General features: G+C 36.8%; 1 protein-coding gene across 4 annotated transcripts in view; it reads right to left on the bottom strand.

Moving 5' to 3' along the window:
• PTPN21 (protein tyrosine phosphatase non-receptor type 21) overlaps positions 1 to 19,286 on the bottom strand; it is a 44,025-nt gene that overhangs the window by 11,751 nt on the left and 12,988 nt on the right. For 3 of the 4 annotated variants that reach the window (XR_014616205.1, XM_084207021.1, XM_084207023.1), the window contains exons 3-15: positions 17,859 to 18,028; positions 16,465 to 16,562; positions 14,737 to 14,804; positions 14,220 to 14,290; positions 12,812 to 12,899; positions 12,522 to 12,610; positions 10,029 to 10,116; positions 9,253 to 9,332; positions 8,026 to 8,127; positions 7,434 to 7,494; positions 6,678 to 6,762; positions 3,020 to 4,485; positions 608 to 745 (exon numbers count right to left, since the gene is read on the bottom strand). Coding sequence is in view for 3 of the 4 variants with exons in the window: in XM_084207021.1 (XP_084063147.1) it covers positions 608 to 745; positions 3,020 to 4,485; positions 6,678 to 6,762; positions 7,434 to 7,494; positions 8,026 to 8,127; positions 9,253 to 9,332; positions 10,029 to 10,116; positions 12,522 to 12,610; positions 12,812 to 12,899; positions 14,220 to 14,290; positions 14,737 to 14,804; positions 16,465 to 16,562; positions 17,859 to 18,028 (2,604 nt within the window). In the remaining variant the exon portion in view is untranslated. The remainder of the gene's footprint in view (positions 1 to 607; positions 746 to 3,019; positions 4,486 to 6,677; positions 6,763 to 7,433; positions 7,495 to 8,025; positions 8,128 to 9,252; positions 9,333 to 10,028; positions 10,117 to 12,521; positions 12,611 to 12,811; positions 12,900 to 14,219; positions 14,291 to 14,736; positions 14,805 to 16,464; positions 16,563 to 17,858; positions 18,029 to 19,286) is intronic. The other variant, XM_084207022.1, reaches the window with a different exon arrangement.

Raw genomic sequence — 19,286 nt, 5'->3', positions numbered from 1 at the left:
AGCTGGATGGAGTCTTATATTTCTTAAAGAGTGATCCTCAAACTCTAGAACCTGATGGCCTTTCATTGATCTGACATCCTTTACTGAGTTAAAAATTTCAGCAGATCAAACAAGTTCCATCTATATTTTATGGGCTCTACTGAACAAAACAGATAAATACAATCTACATAAGTTGTATTCTGGGGATGCAATTTAACTGCAAAACTTACTCTAAACACCATATGAATTACTAATAATTGTAAATAAAATCAGTCTCACACTCAGAATTTTAAATTTCACACCTTTTCACTCTGGAAAACCCAAACCTAAGAGAGAAAACAGGATGAGTTGCACAAAAATATATCAGTAGGTAGTAGTTAATTCACTTCTTGTATGTTCAAAGGGTAAACTATAGCTGAATCACTGTCATGTTAAAGAAAAATCTGAGTTACACCCATTACTTCTAGCAATAACATGTCAATCTGGAATATTTTTATTTTGTTTCCAATCTCAGCATTTGAGTTGCCTTAATAAGAAGCATTTTACAGTCAATAAAATGTACCATTCATAATCATGTAATTTTGAAAAATTGCTAGTGTAAATCAAGGATTAAAAAACTTCAACATACTCGTTCATCGTTTGTTGCTCTCGTTGATTCTTCCTTCCCCTCATCTGGCAGAGGCATCCTAGTCAACGCCAGTCCATTTAGGGCAGCTAGCTTCAGAGGCCCCATTTTTTTGGCATCATTTTTATTCTTTTTCATACCCTGCAAAAGAAAACCTAAAACTTGTAATTATTCTTAAATATCTGAGAATTTATAAAGCAGAAAACAGATGAGTTCAACTAAGCAACAGATACTTCTCTGGCCCCTTCTGTGAACAGCTCTGACCTTTTTCTTTGATAAGCACTGCAGTGAGAGATTAGGGTGGTGGGACTACATTCCTCCAAGGACACAACACAGGTCTGTCTTCATTCCAGACAGGTTAATGAAACTGCATGAGAATGACAAATATTGTTCTCTACAAAGCTCACCACCGAGGGTGTGAGGTGGCAACTGCAGATACTTAACATTCTTGAACAGACCAGGAATCATTTCCCAAACCCAAAAATACATAACAAGGATTCCTTACTAGACTATTCAGATTGCAGGCACTTTTCTTCCCTACAATCAGGCAATGACCATATACCTTTAAGATATTTGGACACAGCTAAATGTTTTACTAAGGTTGCACAAACTACACATACAAAACATGAACACAGCACAGCAGACAGATTTGAGTTCTGGACTGGGCCATGAATCTAAATTATGGAATTACCATCCATTACTATTTGATGAAAAAAATGAAAGGGGGATTTCTATGAAAGAATCAGTTCAAATTATTCTTTTAAAAAGGATAAGAGGAAACTTCATCATTCCTGCCATTGCCAGGTTTAATTGTTAACAAAAATACACTCAAAATATGAGTACATATGCTGCCTGAATGATAATCAATGCTTTCAAAAATTAAATGGTGGTAACAAATTGGAAGACAAAGCTAGGAGGATGAGACTGCATCTAAAAGTGAAGTGAACACAAACACAACAATTAAAGTTCATTGAAAAGCAAAATGTGCAAGCATTGGTTGGGGCCAGCTTTGTAACTGCGATATTCATCTCAATTGTGAATACAGAAAGGCAATGTTCTGTATTATGCAACAACACTTTAATGTTTCTGAACCAGAAACTATGTTACAAACACTTCCAATGAAAAAGTTGTAATATTAATTTAATTTAAAGGTTGACAGAAAAATGTCATAACTACTGTCAAAAGGAAAAGCAGTGTATGATTTTGGTCGACACATTACTGTCTAAAAATGTATCTTTTGGAGAACAAATACTAAGTACCTATCTAAATGTGAACACAAGGAGGAAGGTACCCCTTTTTTCCCCTACATCCGCATTCAAAAAACAGAAGAAAAAAATTTAGAAAAACATACACAATAATAAAATTAATTTAAGCTGATGGAGGTTCATTTCATTGTGTTCAGCTCCATGTATAGCACATCTGACAGACAAAAACTTGTGAGAGCAGTAACTATTTCAATACATAGCTTTTGCACAGATTAGTTTTTGCAGTATCTGCTGTTACCACAGCAGTACAAGTTATATAGCAGTTCCCCTACAGTTTAATTTGTGCAGAAAGCTATTTGACACTAATTCAGGTATCAATGAATTTTAAAAGGCAAAATAATAATATAAAATGGTCTTCCTCTATTAGCACCTGAAATCTGCCACTACATAAAACTGAACAAAATTTTAAAGCAAAGTGGGCACTAAGGATTGACAGTGAAATTATGCATTCCACACAGACCTTGATGTTTCTATGAGGTGGGAATTATGGGAAAGATGAAACTTGCAGTTTTCCACTGTTTACAGTGTCCTAAGATTGGAGTAGGAGAAAGAGATATGGCAAGCAAGAAATACCTTCAGTGAGATAAAAACAGCTTGAAAAGAAGGCAAAAGGGAGAGGATATGAAAAAAGGAAGGCATGAAGTAAAGAAGAAAATGCAAGGAAAGAATTTATTCCTTAAGGCGTCAAGTTCCCTCTTAGGTCAGAAGAAGCAGGTAAACAAATTTTTTTTAAAGTAAACATTTCAGCTACATATCATTTTTCAGTGAAAGAAAGATAAGAAAGTTGAATGGAAAGAGTTGCTTCTGCTCCAGATAAGAAGTAGGGCAGAATAGGGATCTAGAACTGATTTTAAATTAGGTCCTTCTAAAGTTCCTAGCCAGGTTAGGTTTTCAGATGGATGGACGCTGCACAGCTGGATTTGTGTGGGTAGGCTAAACAAACAGAACTCAGACATGGCAGAGAAGGGGATAAAAGATAGCTAAGCAAAGTTAACCAGGGAAACATAGAAATATGAAGGTCAAGCTTAAGGTAGCTTAATTCAAATATTTTAAAAGCATCTCAGACTGACTAAAAGAACCCCAACCTCAAACAAAAACAACAATCAACTGCTACAGACAACCCAAAACAAGACAAATAGTATCCACTTACACCTAGAGGGGGAAGGCCTTCGACAATATTCTTCTTCCCAGACAAAAGATCAGACACAGGTCTCTTCTTTACTGAATCTTTCCTTACTCTGTATCTCCCTGATGTTGTAAGATCAGATTCTGACATAGATGGAGTAAGCAGTCCTTCCCCTCTTCTCTGTACCTGGCTTTCTACTAGTAAATGAACAGGGCTCATATCTTTCATTCTCTTTTCTGCCTCTGTGATATGTAATTTAGGCTCAAGAATATGCAAAGGGCCAGCAGATGAAGCAACAGAGCTATAAGGGTAGTTTAGTACTGAATCATGAGAATAACCTCCCATAACAGATGAAAGTTGGGTTTGATCTTCAGGGAGAGGAGAGAGACTTGTACTGGCCTTATTCTCTTCTTCAAATTCTTCTTCTTCCTCACTACTGTGAATCAGCATAGTGGCATCTGAAAGGGTTTTCTTGTGATCACAGTTCATGCATTCTTCTTGCTCACCTTCTTTTTGCTTCGTTCTCTCCATCAGAATGTTGGGCTGTGATCCTTCTGAGATAACTCTTGGAAGAGCCACATCTGCTGCAGAAGCTGACATAGTCCTCTCTTTAATTCTTATTCCTTCAAAGCTGGGAGTCAAGCCTGCTATTTCAATACTGTTCCTTTTCTGCAGCTGAGCATGGCGTGCCAATGTCAGAGGTTCACTGACCTCCTGAAGAGAATGAGCCACAGGCAGGCTGTCTTCCTGAAACGTCTGCACAGAGTGGTGCACTCGCCTCGTGATGAGATCTGGGTTGCTGCTGCTGATGTAGATGTGCCGGGAAAGGTCTGGAGTACTGTTTGCAGGCCTGGGGTACGGGTATGGGGGAGGCGGTCTATAGACTTGAGTCTTCATTATATTGGGTGCTGGGTAATCCTGAGACTGGAGCTGCGCGTTCGTCAACTCAGGCACACTGACTGCCCCAACGACTGGGCGCTTTTCAGCAGGATAGGGGTAGGGGGATTGGCTATGGAAGCTGTAGTTCAGGTTAAATGGATAATGGTTGGACTGTGGGGCAGCAAAGTGGGCATGCTCTCGAATTTCAGGCTGACTGTAAACTAAGGCATCAGGCCTGCTGTAAGCATACGTGTTGCTGATGTTAAGATTTCTCATTGAATGACTCTGCCTGTCTGTGTGCACCATGCCCCTGTTGAGCTGTCTCATCACAGTCTCATAGTCTGGCGTGGGACGGTAAGAAGGTGGTATTAGTGCACTATGTCTGTGTGATGGGACATAATCAGTTCTGAGCACATCACTTCCAGTAATGCTTGGGTTAGAGGACATGGGGGATGGCTGCAAGTAGTGCTGTGGATTGTTCAAGGAGTTTGTGCTGTGCGCGCTATAGACACTCCCATTGCGGATCCGACCACTGTAGTCGTGAGGGGCTCTGTCCAAGCTAGTCTGAGAGTGACAGTAGTATCCGTTCTGATTGCTCACAAAGAGGTTATCTGAAAGCAAAGTTTAAGAACAATCTTTATGTCCAGGACATCAAACAAAGTTATTCTCTATTAAGATGTAGCTAAGGCAATGTTTGAGATTTTTAAAACCTCTGTTATTTTTAGCTATGTATTGAAATGGGAAGGAAAAAAACCCAAACCAAAATCCCAGCTTTTCAGTTGTTGTTGATACCCAAGGTATATACACCAGAATAATGCATTATATTTATTTCAATCATGTAAATCCCTATGAGAAAACACCATCTGTTTATGAATTACTTTCTTCTCTTTAGCATAGGCTTCCTAAGTTTCAGTCCAAGATACACAAAGTCCATATCAACCTTAAGCCACACCACTGAAAAAATTAATGTCTACACTAGGATTTGCACTAATGTAATCAGTTTGAACTGCAAAGAAGGAAAGGAAAAAAAACCACATCAAAAAACCAAACCAAAACAAAAATACCACCAAAGCCCTAAGAACAGCCCCATAATAAGCAAACAAAACCCCTTGCTCTTCTCTCTTCTACTCCTTCAGGACATATGTAGATATAGCACCACAAGACCTCACAAAAAAAATTAACTTTTCTCCAGAAATTTTGGAGGCAGTCTAAACTACCACCATATATTGTTCACATGTATAAATACCTACACTGTAAAGAAAATGTTCCAACTGTTTATACATCCAAGGCATATTTATTCATTTTAATTATTACTTCATTGGATGTACAATTTGCCAGACTCCAGATTCAGTCATTGCTGTAGATGCCTTCATGATTTAACTGTTTGGCTTCACCAAAATAATTGCCACACATGTGTTAATGAATTTGCTGAAAACTAAAAATTATTTTATGAAAAATTGTTCAAATATAGGACACTTGTAGTAGCAAGTACCCAGCTTGAAGGTGTTTACAATACTAAACTGCAAAGAATTCAGTTACATTCTGAATGTAGCTGAATACCTGTATTTCATTCAGATCTGTGTAACTCTGTTTTGAAAGAAAATGTGTTTATTCCCTTCCCAGTGAGCTGGCCTTTTATAGTACTATTTATCCAGCAGATTTGTAGGTCTAGAAGGTTCCTATCAAACTTGAGAAGACTTTGCAAAAGATTAGATTCAGCCCTTCGGGGCAGCAACTTTGTTAATTAAAGATACTGTGTAGCAATCAAAATAATGAGAACAAGCAGCCATGGCTCTGCTGTAAAGTGCTAAGATAAGGAGTCTACATTGCTTGAGAATATTAGTTAGGGTTTGCTTGAGTTTTTTTCTTTCTTTGTTTCAATCAAATATATACCAAGTCCCTAATCTGCAAACTTCTTTACCCTTTGAATTCCTCAACACTTTGTAGTCTAGCAAACTTAGACAAATGTCTCTCTTCCTGCATTCTGGATTTGTTTTTTTTAATTTTTTTTGTTGTGTGAATTGTCTTGGGGCAATCCCTTTGCAGCTTTTAAGGCCAATATTGACAAGGATCTCACAATGCCATAACATGCCAGTTTGATACATGGACCAAGAAAAGCAATGGTCAGCTTAAACTCACACAAGACACCTCAATCTACAGTTGCTGTGCATGCTATCCTAAGTAGAATTGCTCATCTCCCATAGGAGAGGATATGGAGGAGGAACAGTGGAGGAAACTGGGGTTGTTTAGCCTGGAGAAAAAGAGGCGCAGGGAGAACCTTACTGCTCTCTACAACTATCTGAAAGGAGCTTGCACTGAGGTGTGTTTGTGTCCTCCCAGGTAACAAGCAGCAGGACAAGAAGAATGGCCTCAGGGAAGTTGCATCAGGGGAGGTTTAGATTGGATATTAGGTAATTTCTCCTTGGAAAGAGCGGTGAAGCATTGGAACAGGCTTGTCCAGGGAAGAGGCGGAGTCACCATCCCTGGAGGTATTTAACAGACCTGTAGATGTGGCACCTGGGGACATGGTTTAGTGATGGATTTGAGAGTGCTGTGATGATGGCTGGACTTGGTGATCCTAAAGGTCCTTTCCAACCTAAACAACTCTGTGATTCCATGATTGTATTTCACCTTAGCCTAGAGTATCTAGAGTAGCAGCAAGCAGTTCAATGACTCTTCTAGTATGAACCTACCCCATGTTTACCTATTAATTTATTCAGCTATAGCTAAAGTAGCTGCACATAAAAATTAAGTTTTTACCTTCTAAAATTGTGTAGCGTGGCCATAGATTTAATGAACTTACCTTGGGAAGTTGCATATGGTTCACTATAATGACCATTGTAATGCAGCTGAGGCGGTGGAGGCATCATATAAGGCTGAGGCTTGGGCTAAGAGAGCAAATATCTTACTGTTACTTAAAAACTGATTATTCATTTTAGAAATAGTTATTGAAATTTTTTTAATACATAATGTATACCATTGTATATATATTAAAAATATTATATAGAATACTAATATAGAATACTATACACACATACATGATATATTCTATATTATAGAATTATATAATATTATATATTATAGTGTAGAATATATTATATATATTATATTCTATTATAATATGTATTATATATTATATTCTATTATAATGTGTATAATACTACAAACAAACACATAAAAAGCTTTAGTCTTAAACCATTTCTCTAAATCTGCAAAGTTTCTCCTATGAGGTCATAAAAAAAAAAAATAGGAACAAAACCTTGAAATGACACTCCACTAACCCAAGACTGCACCTTGCCATCTGACATCTAGGAGAGTCTCCTAGAGACAGTGTTCAAACTGAAACCAGAAGTGTTTAAAATATTTTTCATTGCAATTGTTTTAATTTCACTATTTAGATATTACATAGCAGCTCTTCCTATAAGTTAGAAACAGTTCCTCACATACTAGACTCATCTTTTTCACTGCTCATTTCATTTCACTGAAGGGAAGTAATATTTGACTCAAAGTCAACTGAAATCCACAAAAATGCAAACTTAAATCTATTTGCTTTCCTTACCATGGACATCCTGGATGAAGATCGTCTTCTAACAGGATTCACTGTAACTGGCTGAGTTTGTCTACAGAAGGAATTTAATGACAAGAAATTATTCTTAAAAAGAGCATGACCTATTTCAAAAATCAGAAAGCACTCCCAAGTTCAATTAAAAATCACTCTTAAATCACTTTTCCAAGAGCCAGGCCTGTCTTAGTCTTCCACATGAGCCTCAAAAGGAAAGAGCTCTAGCCATCATCAGAAAGCAAAATCAAAAACCCAAGATCAAAATATTTCAGCTAATCTCCTGTTCTACAAGTTGCCTGTTCTAAAAGTCAGACATAAAACTTTATGGGGACTGTAACATTACAGATGTTACAGGATCTGCAAAGCATTACTGTAATGCATTAGCATTTGTGTGTTCTAATATTGATGCTAATGGTAATGAATTTTCATCATTTGTTGGATTGGCTCCAGGACATAATGTTCAGAAGTCTTAAGCTCCTCTTCCCCCCCACTCTGTGCTCTGCATCTCATAGCAAGACAAGTCAAAAGACAGCATGATACAAATGCAGGAACAGGTATTTTTTAGTGAGAAAGATGTTTTTAAGCTCACCCTTTGGGAAGTGAAGGACGAGAAAGGATTGGAAAGCGTGGAAGGGAAAGAATGAGGGAAGATTTCTGAGAGCCCTCCTCAGGTGGAGAGTCCAAGGAGTCTCTAAAGACAAGGTATGTACAGATTTAGAAAAAAAACCTTGAAGTTGATACAGGCATGCAAATGACAGTTTTCAGCTACAGGACCAGATGACAAGAAATCTTAAGTGAAGAAATAACCAGAAAAGTTTTTTTGAGGACTTAACCTGATGTAAAACCACATTGTGGTTACAACAGGTAATCCTAGAGACAGACATTTAATATAGAACTACAGATCTGACATTATTTAGACAGAAATGCACAAGTCCCATGAATACACTACTTCTACCAATGCCTCTCATCACTCTCAAAAGACAGAAAAGTTTACAAGCTTTGAGGTATGAGGTTTACTCTATTTCAAATTTATCTTACTTTTCAAATAAATTAGCATTAAACACACTAATGAGTCACCTGTGGCACAAAATTCTTAATTATCTTTCCACTGGCTTCAGCAGATATCAAACACCTATCTTCTCAAATGTGAAGAGTAGTGAAACATATGGGAACCATGCATTTCCAATGATAGACTATTCACTGTGTGTCTAATTTTCTATTCTTTGACTGAAGGAAAGCTGTTCCAGTAAAGCAGCTCAAATTCCAGCCATTGATTTACAAGTTGGAGACCAGCCCATTTAAATTTAATTTGATGAATTGTATTAAATTTGCTTTGCACTGGTGCTACTTGAGCTATACAGATTCCATGGATACCTAAAGAACCACATACCTCTTAGCTGTCAATCCAGCACATTTCAGGAGTGCTTCACATACACTGCCCGCCCTTCTAAAGCCTCTAGTGTCCTTTCAGAGCAGTTCACCCAACCACAGGCCAAAACCCTGCTGGTTCCAGAAGCTCACAAGCTATAGCAATATCACACCCCAAAGCAACTGAAGTCTCTCACAGCACTGTGATCCAGAAGCAAAGGCCAAACATTATTACTTATGCTAAGATTTCAGTGCTTAATATTGTCTTCTGTTATAAAGCAGTATGTACTTCAAAAACTGGTGGTAACTATTTTCGCAAAAAAGATTAAGAAAATGAACCCAAGTCATCTAAAAAGGACAGTAAAGACTTTACAGAGGGAGTGGGAGATTTCACTTCCCAATGGAAGCTGCAAGGGCACCAAGAATTCTGCTAATGTATTCTACTTACAGGCTGCATTTATTTAGTCTGTAAAATTTGTGTCTAGCCACACACATCCTCCACACATATTTTGCTGTTTCCATATCTTCCTGCCAAAAAAAAAAAAACAATATTTGCATTAAGTCAAACATTCATACCCTTCACTTGCTTTCATACAAGCCACTGGAATTTTTAAGATTAAATTACCATTGACCAATTTAATTTCAACTTTAATTTTTTAACTGTAACTTTATTAATGTCACCAAGTTTTCCCTTAAACTCAACTTTGCAGACTCAAATATACACTCTAGTCTAACAATTTTCTTAGACTTTTGAAATTTGAAAGTAGAAGCCTTTTGCTCAAGACAATCAGCTGTAACACAATTACAGTTAAGATTGCCATAAGATTGTCAACAGCTGCCTTTTGACAAAAGCAACTGGTAGATGTTGAATAAAATGAATTCTGCAAGGAATGCCATGGCCCACTCCAGCAAAGCTCTAAGGCTATATTTATTTTTAATTGCCACTGATTCAAGTAAAAAAAAATGCTAGAAATTTTACTGGAATGGATGAAAAATTTTATGACCACATAACCAAATACTTCAATGTACTCAACATAAAAGGTCCAATTTTTAATGCCTTCCCACAGAAAGCTGGCCAAAGACAGTGTTATTACATTTGACTCACTCATGCAGTTCAAAGCTGCTAAATATATAGATGGTAGGTTTAACCTTTGAGTTAAACTATCAGTCTTAATTTGTTTTTATTTACTGATGACTTAGAGAAAAAAATAAGAATGTACTCACAGTTTGGAACTGAATTGTCTCTTCTTTGTTTGCCAATTCTAATGCAAAAAAGGATTTGTTGTGGGACATGTTGGCAATATCATGCCACCTGAAGACAAAAGGGACAGGATATGACTGGACAAGCTCTGATTTTCAAACCTCAAAAAATGCAACTGCAAACCAGAACTACCATCAAGAATGTGGATAAAGAACATCCCCATGAGAGGGAGAGGCAGACACTGATCTCTTCCATCCCGTGACCAGTGACTGGACTGAGGGAATGCTCTACAGCTGAGTCAAGGGAGGTTTAGGTTGGATATCAGGTAAAAGTTCTTCACCCAGAGGATGGCTGGGCACAGTAACAGACTCCCCAGGGAAGTGGGCACAGCACCAGCCTGACAGAGTTCAAGGAGCGTTTGGACAACACTCTAGGACACAGGGTGTGACTCCTGCCATATCCTGGGCAGGGCCAGGAGTTGGACTCCTTGGTCCTGATGGGTCCCTCTCAAGACTTGTATGCTAAAAGTCTATGATTTTGTTAAATACTATTTTGTGATTCTATGAAAAAGTTCATTAATCTATCTGAACAAGTTGTAGACCATCACTTCCATACCATTAATAGCTGCTGAAAAGAAAATATGTATGTGACTAACTCTTGGGAAGATGTACAATATGTACAGTAAGATTATTACTTGACTTCCATTTGAAATTCTTTCAATTATTATTGAAAAAAAATCAAATTTAGTTATCAGTAAATTATAATGTCCCCATCTGCTTGAAAGCAAACCCTACATTCCAGGAAAAAAAAAAATAAACCTCCACCAAACAAAGACTTGAAGGCATTGTTATGCATATTTCCTAGAATTCTTATACATTGACAGATGAAAAAAAATTAGATTGCATAAAATATATTTATTCATCTTCTTTTTAAATAGAAATTTAGCTTGAACCATTAGCATTATGCTAGTGTAAATAAAGCCTGTATCATAGATTTATGAAAAGAAAATTCTGCAGTACCCAAACACATGGAAAAAGCATGACCTGCATATAGGGCTGTCTCTAAAGGTGTTTATATGACTCCCATTTTCATTACACAGAGGTGTCTGTAAGCATTTTCCATAGCTATTGCCTCATCTATATGAGGCAGAGAAACATTAATGTCTCCATTCTGATGTAGAACAAAAATCCCTCAAATTTAAGGCCTTGGTGCATAAGCCTTTGTGGGCACAACTATGAAATTACCTGAACCAATCTCAAGCATAATCCAGTCTTTGTAAATCGTACTAATGGGTCATTTGTCTATGCTTTATTGCCGCCCAAATAACGTGATATTGCTATCCATGATGGAATTGCCCATAGGCACACAACAAACAAGCAAAAGAGCAGAAAACTGGACCCTGAAATTGGAAAATAAATACTTTCTGATGCTTCCCAATGTGCAACTTTTTTCCTATGTTTACAGACACTGCATGCACAATTCCTTGAGAATTTATGTGAAATGCATTTATGTACAAAGCTCTATTCCTCTCCCTGTGCATTTGGTAAGTACAGCTGTTGTTTAATGCTGTAGGAAAGCAGAGCAAGGCACTTTGATGACACCAGACAATGAAAAAGAGCTCAGCATCAGCTCTCCTATCACAGCTGAGACAGAAATTTTTATGAAGGACATTTAACAGCTGTGAATTTCTAAATCCTGTTAAACAAAACTACTGACAGAAAGAAACAAAGCTGGCTACTTTCTCTAATCCCAGAAAATCACCAGTAGTGAAGTTTCAGTGACTGCTGGACCAGAGAGTTTCTAGATTTCTGTTCATATTCAGTCAAAAATTCAATTCTAGAAGATTAAAGTTCACTAAGAATAAACCCTTTCTTGCTTTAATAAAAACTAAATTGCTGATTACAAAATTACAAAAAATCTCGAAACGTTTTGTTTTTTTTTTAAATTTATTCTGAATTCTGCCCAAAGATGCCCAAGCAACATATCTTAAAGTCAGTGGGAAGCCATTTCATGTGTAGACTGAATTTTGAGTGTTTAGGTAAGTCAGAGCTCTGTCTACAATTTATAAGAACATTCAATAATAAACTAAAAAAGTGTATGAATCCAAAATAATAAAACATGCTCACGTAACTCTCCACATATAATATATGAAAGGAACTTCTGGACAATTTCACAGTGAATATTTCTATATGAATTGATGTGACAATCTCAGGATTTAAGACGCCCTCTGTGCAGAGTATTGCTCCTTTTTGATTCAATAAATATTTTGCAATGCAACTGTCTATTAAATATTCAAGTCTTCGAATTAATCTGTCTTAAAGAGATTCATTTTGCAGTTATCATATTGAGAAATTCTCACTGGCTTCACTATTCACTGTACCATGATGACTACAAGACTATGTTCAGGTTTATCAAATGCATAAATACAAATCATATCTATGAGTCATTGATGCTTGTGAGAAACAGACTTAAAATGTGAAGCTCACTAAGATATTTTATGAAAGAACAATACTAACCTAAATACAACAGGAGGACGACCATTTTTGTGTTTCACAAAGATACCATCAAGACATGCTCCAATGAATATGTCACTTCCTTGGCTGTCCTGTAAAAAGTTGCAAAAAATTATGCAAGTAGAGGAAAAAGTCTTCAAAAGCAAAGTTACCTAAGGAACAACTGCTTTTATTAATTCTGGAGCAGAAAATTATGGGTGGTTTGGGGTTTGGGTTTTATTTACTTTTGGCAAGAAGTAGCCACTCTAAACAGGGAAAAAAGGGCAATTAGACAAAGATCAAAACTTATTTACCTTTGCAGGATAGGTCTCTTCACCATAGCCCTCCATTCTTTCCACTTCTTGCATATATAACATTTCTGCATCAGGAGGAGTAAGGCCTCTACAAATAAAACAACAATCAGCTAATACTGCCAATAAGAAAAAATCATCTTTGTTTTACTCTGAAGGACACTGTCAAAGCTTGAAAAGCATCCCCAGGACACCCAGGCAACCATCAAACATACTGTTTTCTCTCTGTACCAATGGCTGATACATTCGGCTCAGCCTTTACACCTTGATTCTAATAACTTCTTTCTCTCTGGCATCTTTAGGGGTAAATGGCAGCAAAGACTACTAGTTAATATTACCATCTCTACTAATGGCAGACAATTATCACATTCTTGATCAAATCCAGCACTGTCTCCATATTTTCTCACTTTACCAGAGGCACACAGGTTCAAGACATGAATGTCTTCTATACTGCTATAGGGGAAATAGGATGTCTGGCATTTTTCAGTTCAGAAAAGACAATTTCATCTTCTAAATGCTGACTATTTTACTGTAATACTTTGAAAGCAGGAGGACAAGATCTATAGGTAAAGGTAGAAGGCTTTATAATTAGACCAACTGACAAAGACAGCTTTCTCACAGACTTGCAGCAATATCACAAGGCTTAAAAGCTTGTGTTTACCTACCCACCAACATACATCAGTTACCTTATAAAAGACATAATTTCTACCTGAAAAATCCTGTAATGCTCATTGTTATGTCTCTCAATACTTTTTCAATCATTAATCTCCCAATTTCTATACTTTTTCCTAACGTCATGAAGATTAAGTTTTCTTTGCTGAACCTGAACCCTGCAATCTTGTACCAAGTGCATTTTTAACATAAGTGCAACTGCAATTTTCAAACTGTTGTTTTAAAACAATACAGGGGAAAATATTCAGTATTACTCACACAGTCACAAACATTTTTCACTAATGAACTGATACAGAGAACATAACTTTCTTTTGTCCTGGACTATTGCACCTTAGCCGCCTTCTACCTAGGATCATAAGCATTCTAGCACGGTTACTGTCTCCGCGTTTTTCCTGCCTTTAATACCTCCCAATGTTGTTTATCAAGAAACATCCTTACTGGGGTCAGAACTTCACATGAACAAGAGTCAGAAACATGATACAGGTGAAGTCACACTATTTAATTGTGTCCCGTATTCTTTTCAAGCTGAATCCTCTACTTATTTTACTAAATATTTGGTTCTGTTTTTCATTTTCATTCAGCAAAAGCTCTTGTAACTTTAACACAGATGTACTAGAGAAAAGACTCATTTAAATGGGAAGTTAAATTAGTCCAACTGCATTTCAAGATTCACAACTTTCTGAGCTACAGAAGCTACTGAAGATTGAAATTAAGCATTGAAGTGCTTTAGACATGTTACCTGTACTTCTGATGTAGCAAGGCAACTTTCTGTGTTGCTTCTTCCAATATTTTTTCTTCTTGTAGCCAACCCTTAAGGTAAAATAGCATTTGTGGAATGAAATGCAAAAAAATTCTACAAAATCAAATGGTTATAGTCTCTTTACACATGCACATCAACCCTTGACTCTAGCCTTGGAGCTTAGATGCTGTAATATGCACAAATAAACCCCAAAAGCATAAGCGCTGTTTTGAAGTGGTTTTACTCACTCTCCCATTTGTACCTCAGCCTTCCTTTCAGTGTAATATAAAATAAAATTGAAAAGATCTTATTACATCTTTGTTTCTGTGTAATATAAGGTGCCACATCTCACTCCAATCTGAAAGAAAACCTTTACTTAAATTTGATGGCCTAGGAAGCAGTAAGAAAAATGGATCATGGAGGTTTCCTAAAAATTATCTGCATTTACCAATTTTAAGAAGGATTTAAATTTGTCAATTTAGTAATTGAAATGCACCGATTTAAAGAAAGTACTTACCACTGGAAACAAAGCAAATCTTTGTAGAAACTCCTGAGATTCATACTGATCGTAGTCTCCAAAATCCGCTAAAAAAATAAAAAAAAACTTGGATTCAAACACTTTTGACAAAATTATTCAAAACCCAGTTAATTGCAGCAGGATGTCTAAGTAGCAAACCTCCATCCTACTGAACTACAAACCTAAAGCAAAACAACAGAACGAACCAACCAATAATGCTTATAAAGATAAAAGGTAAAAAACTCCCATCTTTTTACCTTGTTCAGAATGATTGGTAACACTCCTTGTGGATTGAGAAGAAGAAATGATAAAACACTTAATATGGAAGTTATTTCTATGAAAGGGTAGCACCTCTGACACACTACACCAATACAGCTCTTGAGATAAAGCAGTGTTTAGAATTAACCTATTCTACTGATTTTAAATACAGATCATTCTTGAAAGCAGTTGACTTGAAACAGCAAGCACTGCTTCTGCTCATTCACCAGCTAAAATTACTAACCTACCTGGTATAAGCTACTTCAGCCATTTGAGCATATCAATTTAGAGCCTGTGCTTCTTTTGAGTTACCAACTCAAAATGTTATGTGTTACCAACATATACAGTTCATCTCTTATATAGGAATAAGAAATGAAGGTGAAAGCTAAAAGGATGAATATTTTCCATCTGGAAAGAAGGTTATATTGAAAGATTTCTATAAACAGCTCACTTGAGCAGAGAGACGTTTACACTGTCCAAATACATACAAATAACACTACAAGATTTTTTCAGTTGAAGGCCATTAGAACCTGGCTTGGATTAAACAGATTCACTGTTATATAAACAAGGTATTAATACCATTAATCCTACTCCACTGGTAACCACATTTTCTAGAAAACATAATCATCATCTTTATTGTGATACAACCACTGTATATAACTAAATAAATTTAAAAAAAAATCTTTGTATATATGTTGTATATACTGCCAGTGATTTTAAGCCCTGTTCAACTTTGGCAGTTTTACAATTGCTGTTAGATGTACTGTAGTGGCATTCACTGTGAATGATATACAAATAACAATATACAAACACAGCTGTTGCCATTACAAACTTTTGAGAGATTTAGTATCAGACAAGCACGTTGCAAGGAACATGGAACATGATCAGTGCAGACAGCCTCAGGACTGCTGTATACTCTATCCCATCTGACCCTAGCTAGGAAAAATTAAGCTGCCTTTTCATACAGGTATCACAGAAACATGTTTTCAGGAGTGATTTGAATACAAGAACTGCTAACAGTCTTGCACACTAACTTCAAATAATCTTATGTGATAGGAAATTTTGGATAAACAGTGGAAATATAAGTACATTCAAAGTTGCTTATTTATGAAGATATGTCAAAATAAAGAGTCTTCATTAACAGAAACAGAGGAAGTGTCTGTTGATGTAGGCAGACAACTGAAGCCTTTGCCCCCAAAGGAACTCCAATGTCTAAGTCAAATCCAGCTCCTGAACTACGTCAGATGCCCAGGTACACCTCTGAGGACTGCAGAGAAGTTCAGGGCCACTGACCCAACTGCTGCTTGCTCTCCTCAGCCCATATGGCAAAGTCCTAAGGAGCAAGCCCCTTTCATAACTTAATGAATTGGGTCTCTTGAACGACATAAAGAAAACAGGCAATAGAAAATATATCACCAAAGTTTATAATGTAACATTAGCTACATTAGCTGGGTACAATTTCTTACTTACCCTGAACTGCCAAACCAGCCAGATGTATTGCTTGTTCCAGTGTGCAAGGAATGTTGCCCTCCAAGATATCTTTCTTTAATTGCAAGTAATACTGATACCTACAGGAAAAAAAAAAAAAAAAAAGAAAAAAAGGAAACAAAAACCTAACATGGGCTTCTAAATTTTTAAGAGAGAGTAGAAGACTATGCCTGCATTTCCTATTCCTCTCTGTATTCCCCAGTCTGAGTAGAAGGTGGTCTTCCTCATCATTTGGACCCACTAATTCAAGGCCTTTTAAAACTTCTGCCTCCCTTAACTTTCACATATCATTCTAGAATCAGTGATCTTAAGGAACCTCTACAATTTCTATCTACTAACAAACCCTCTCTTCTTTTTTTCCCTCTTCCTTCCTTAAAATTGTTGTTATTGCCTCTTTACAACATTCAGGAAACTGCTGCTGGGTTGCTGCATTCTCTTCCAATAGATCTAACAATGTACATTCCCTCAATCCCAGTAGGGATTTTCATTTCTGCATTACAACTTCTGAGTACATTTTGTTTTCACTTTCAAGGCACCTTTTTTATTGTAATCTATGCTTTTCCTGCATCATCTCTTGTATATGCAGCCACTACTACCTGTACTGTTTGTCCACAGTCTGAGCCACTATGTGCCTGAATTCTTCTGCCCCTTTCAGCCACCCACAGAACTTTCTATCTGGAGCCCAAAACATCTCAAAATTGCCAGTACAGCTACACTGACTTGGCCACGGAGGACATTTGTCTTCTATAAATCTAGTTTCAAAAACTTCTTCCTCATATTGTATGTTAACTCTAGTGAAGTAAGGTTGTTAATACTGAGGACTTGGAAGTATGTGCTGTAATTCCTTCAGTGATTAGGAAAGGTCAGGTAAACTCCATATAAATTTTATTCATGTTAAGGGACAGCTCTCTTCCATCACTGTTACTGCCCTATTAAATAGACTGATAATTTATAAATATTGTTTAGACTCTTGGAGATCCTACTACAAAAACCCAGTATATCATATCACAGCACACAACATCCCTATACAACACACACAAGAACAGCTGGGGCTAAACTCAGACCTTCAAAAAATGGAAAAGTAAAAGCCCAAGGCATTTGGGGAATGAGTCTTCCCAGTCAGGAAGCAGAAGGTATGCTCATTCTACAGAACTGCTATTAAAAGTAAACTTAGTTAGTTGCTTGCTTAGTTTATCACATATTTAATTATTACAAAGATAAATTAGAATACAGTTTGAACATAAATTCTGCCTAAAATGGTTTTCATTTCTATAAAGGTGGGGAGTGGATAAAGAGACAACTTTTAAATAAACTATACATTTCAGAATGCTGAGAGCAAATTTATAAACACATAGAAGTTTATACTATGAGGTTACCTGGTAATCTCCTGCTGAAGCTGAGAAACAGTAGGCACATAGAACACTACTCCAAAATACACAGTTGGCTCCAAGGCATATTTGTCCAGCTGCTTTTTCAGAGGCTTGTCCAAATCTACCCATCTGCGCTGATTCTGCTTATTATAATACCAGAGACTGAAATATGTAATCTGAAAAAGAGGTGTTTCAATTATAAAAAAAGTTAATATTGTGATATTAGATAAAATATATGGTATGAAAGTCTTGCTACTTAGAAATAAATGTTTTAAAGCACTGAGTAAGGCTATGAGTTATTGAAAACTTCAGGAACTGCAGAGACATTTACCATAAAAAGCAGATACTACATCCAGATAACCAACTCAGGTACATAAGGTCCCCCATCTAAAACTGTACCAGAACTACTCTTTATTTGGAAACAGTTCATAACTCAAAACTCTGTTATGGCCATTCACAGATGCTAGCAGTAGGCATTCATGTGTGACAGGAAATCTAAGGGAAGTGGGGAAGGCAAATGGAAAATGACATGGGACAGCAGCAGGGCAAAGCATTACTCCTCTGTGGACCTGGTAGGCAGGCTCACAGGAGATGCTGAAGGACAAAAGAGCACAGGACAGCTGCCCAGCAAAAGCTGAGCTCATTAAAGCATATGCATGGCTCACTGCACGAGCAGGAAAAGGAGCAGATACAGCAGAGCAGGAAGATATCTTGCCTGAGTGGGCCACTCCTGACCAAGCCAAAACACAAAATACAGTGTGTACTGGAGCAGACCACCTAGGGAGGCTCAGGGATGTCACCCCTGGAAGGTCAAAATCCCACTGGACAACATCTTGAGCAACACAATCTCATTTTGATTAGATCCTCTCCCAGAAGGAGTCTGGATCAGAGTATTTTTCTCTTGCTTCACAGTACAGTTCTAAATCCATACTGCAGAGTCACCCACAAAAATTTAAATTTCTCCACTATGTTTAAACTGGCTAAAATCTGCTCCCACAGTACTTATTTTGTTCAGTTCTGGACCAGCAAACAGATATGGACTGGAAAATATTCATATCATTATCATAGCCAAACCAGATATTATAAATAGAAGTGTTTTAACTGAAGGAGAGAGATAAGTGTGTGTTAAGAATTACCAATTCTTAGGTAATTGTATAAGGTAAGTCTGTAGGTATTTATATGAAAATTCTCCAAGTCCTTCCTACATAAACTTTAATGTACTGAAATTGTAGAAATGCCAACACCTTTAATCCAATATTTTTCCTTCCCTATTTTCAGACATTTTAAAGTTACACAAAATAAAGCTTTTAAGGATGGAGTTTTATAAAGCAGAAGGAATATTTATCATGTCTTGAAATCAATACTTTCTGTGAACATCTCATGGAAAAACTGTCTCCCTAGTAAAAAAATAAGTATTTACTGTTGTTTTCTCAA

The sequence above is a fragment of the Fringilla coelebs genome (assembly GCF_963513975.1).
Source record: "Fringilla coelebs genome assembly, chromosome: 6".
Taxonomy (NCBI): Eukaryota; Metazoa; Chordata; class Aves; order Passeriformes; family Fringillidae; genus Fringilla; species Fringilla coelebs.
The sequence above is the reverse complement of the archived record's forward strand: the minus strand, read 5'-3'. Positions and strand labels throughout refer to the sequence as shown.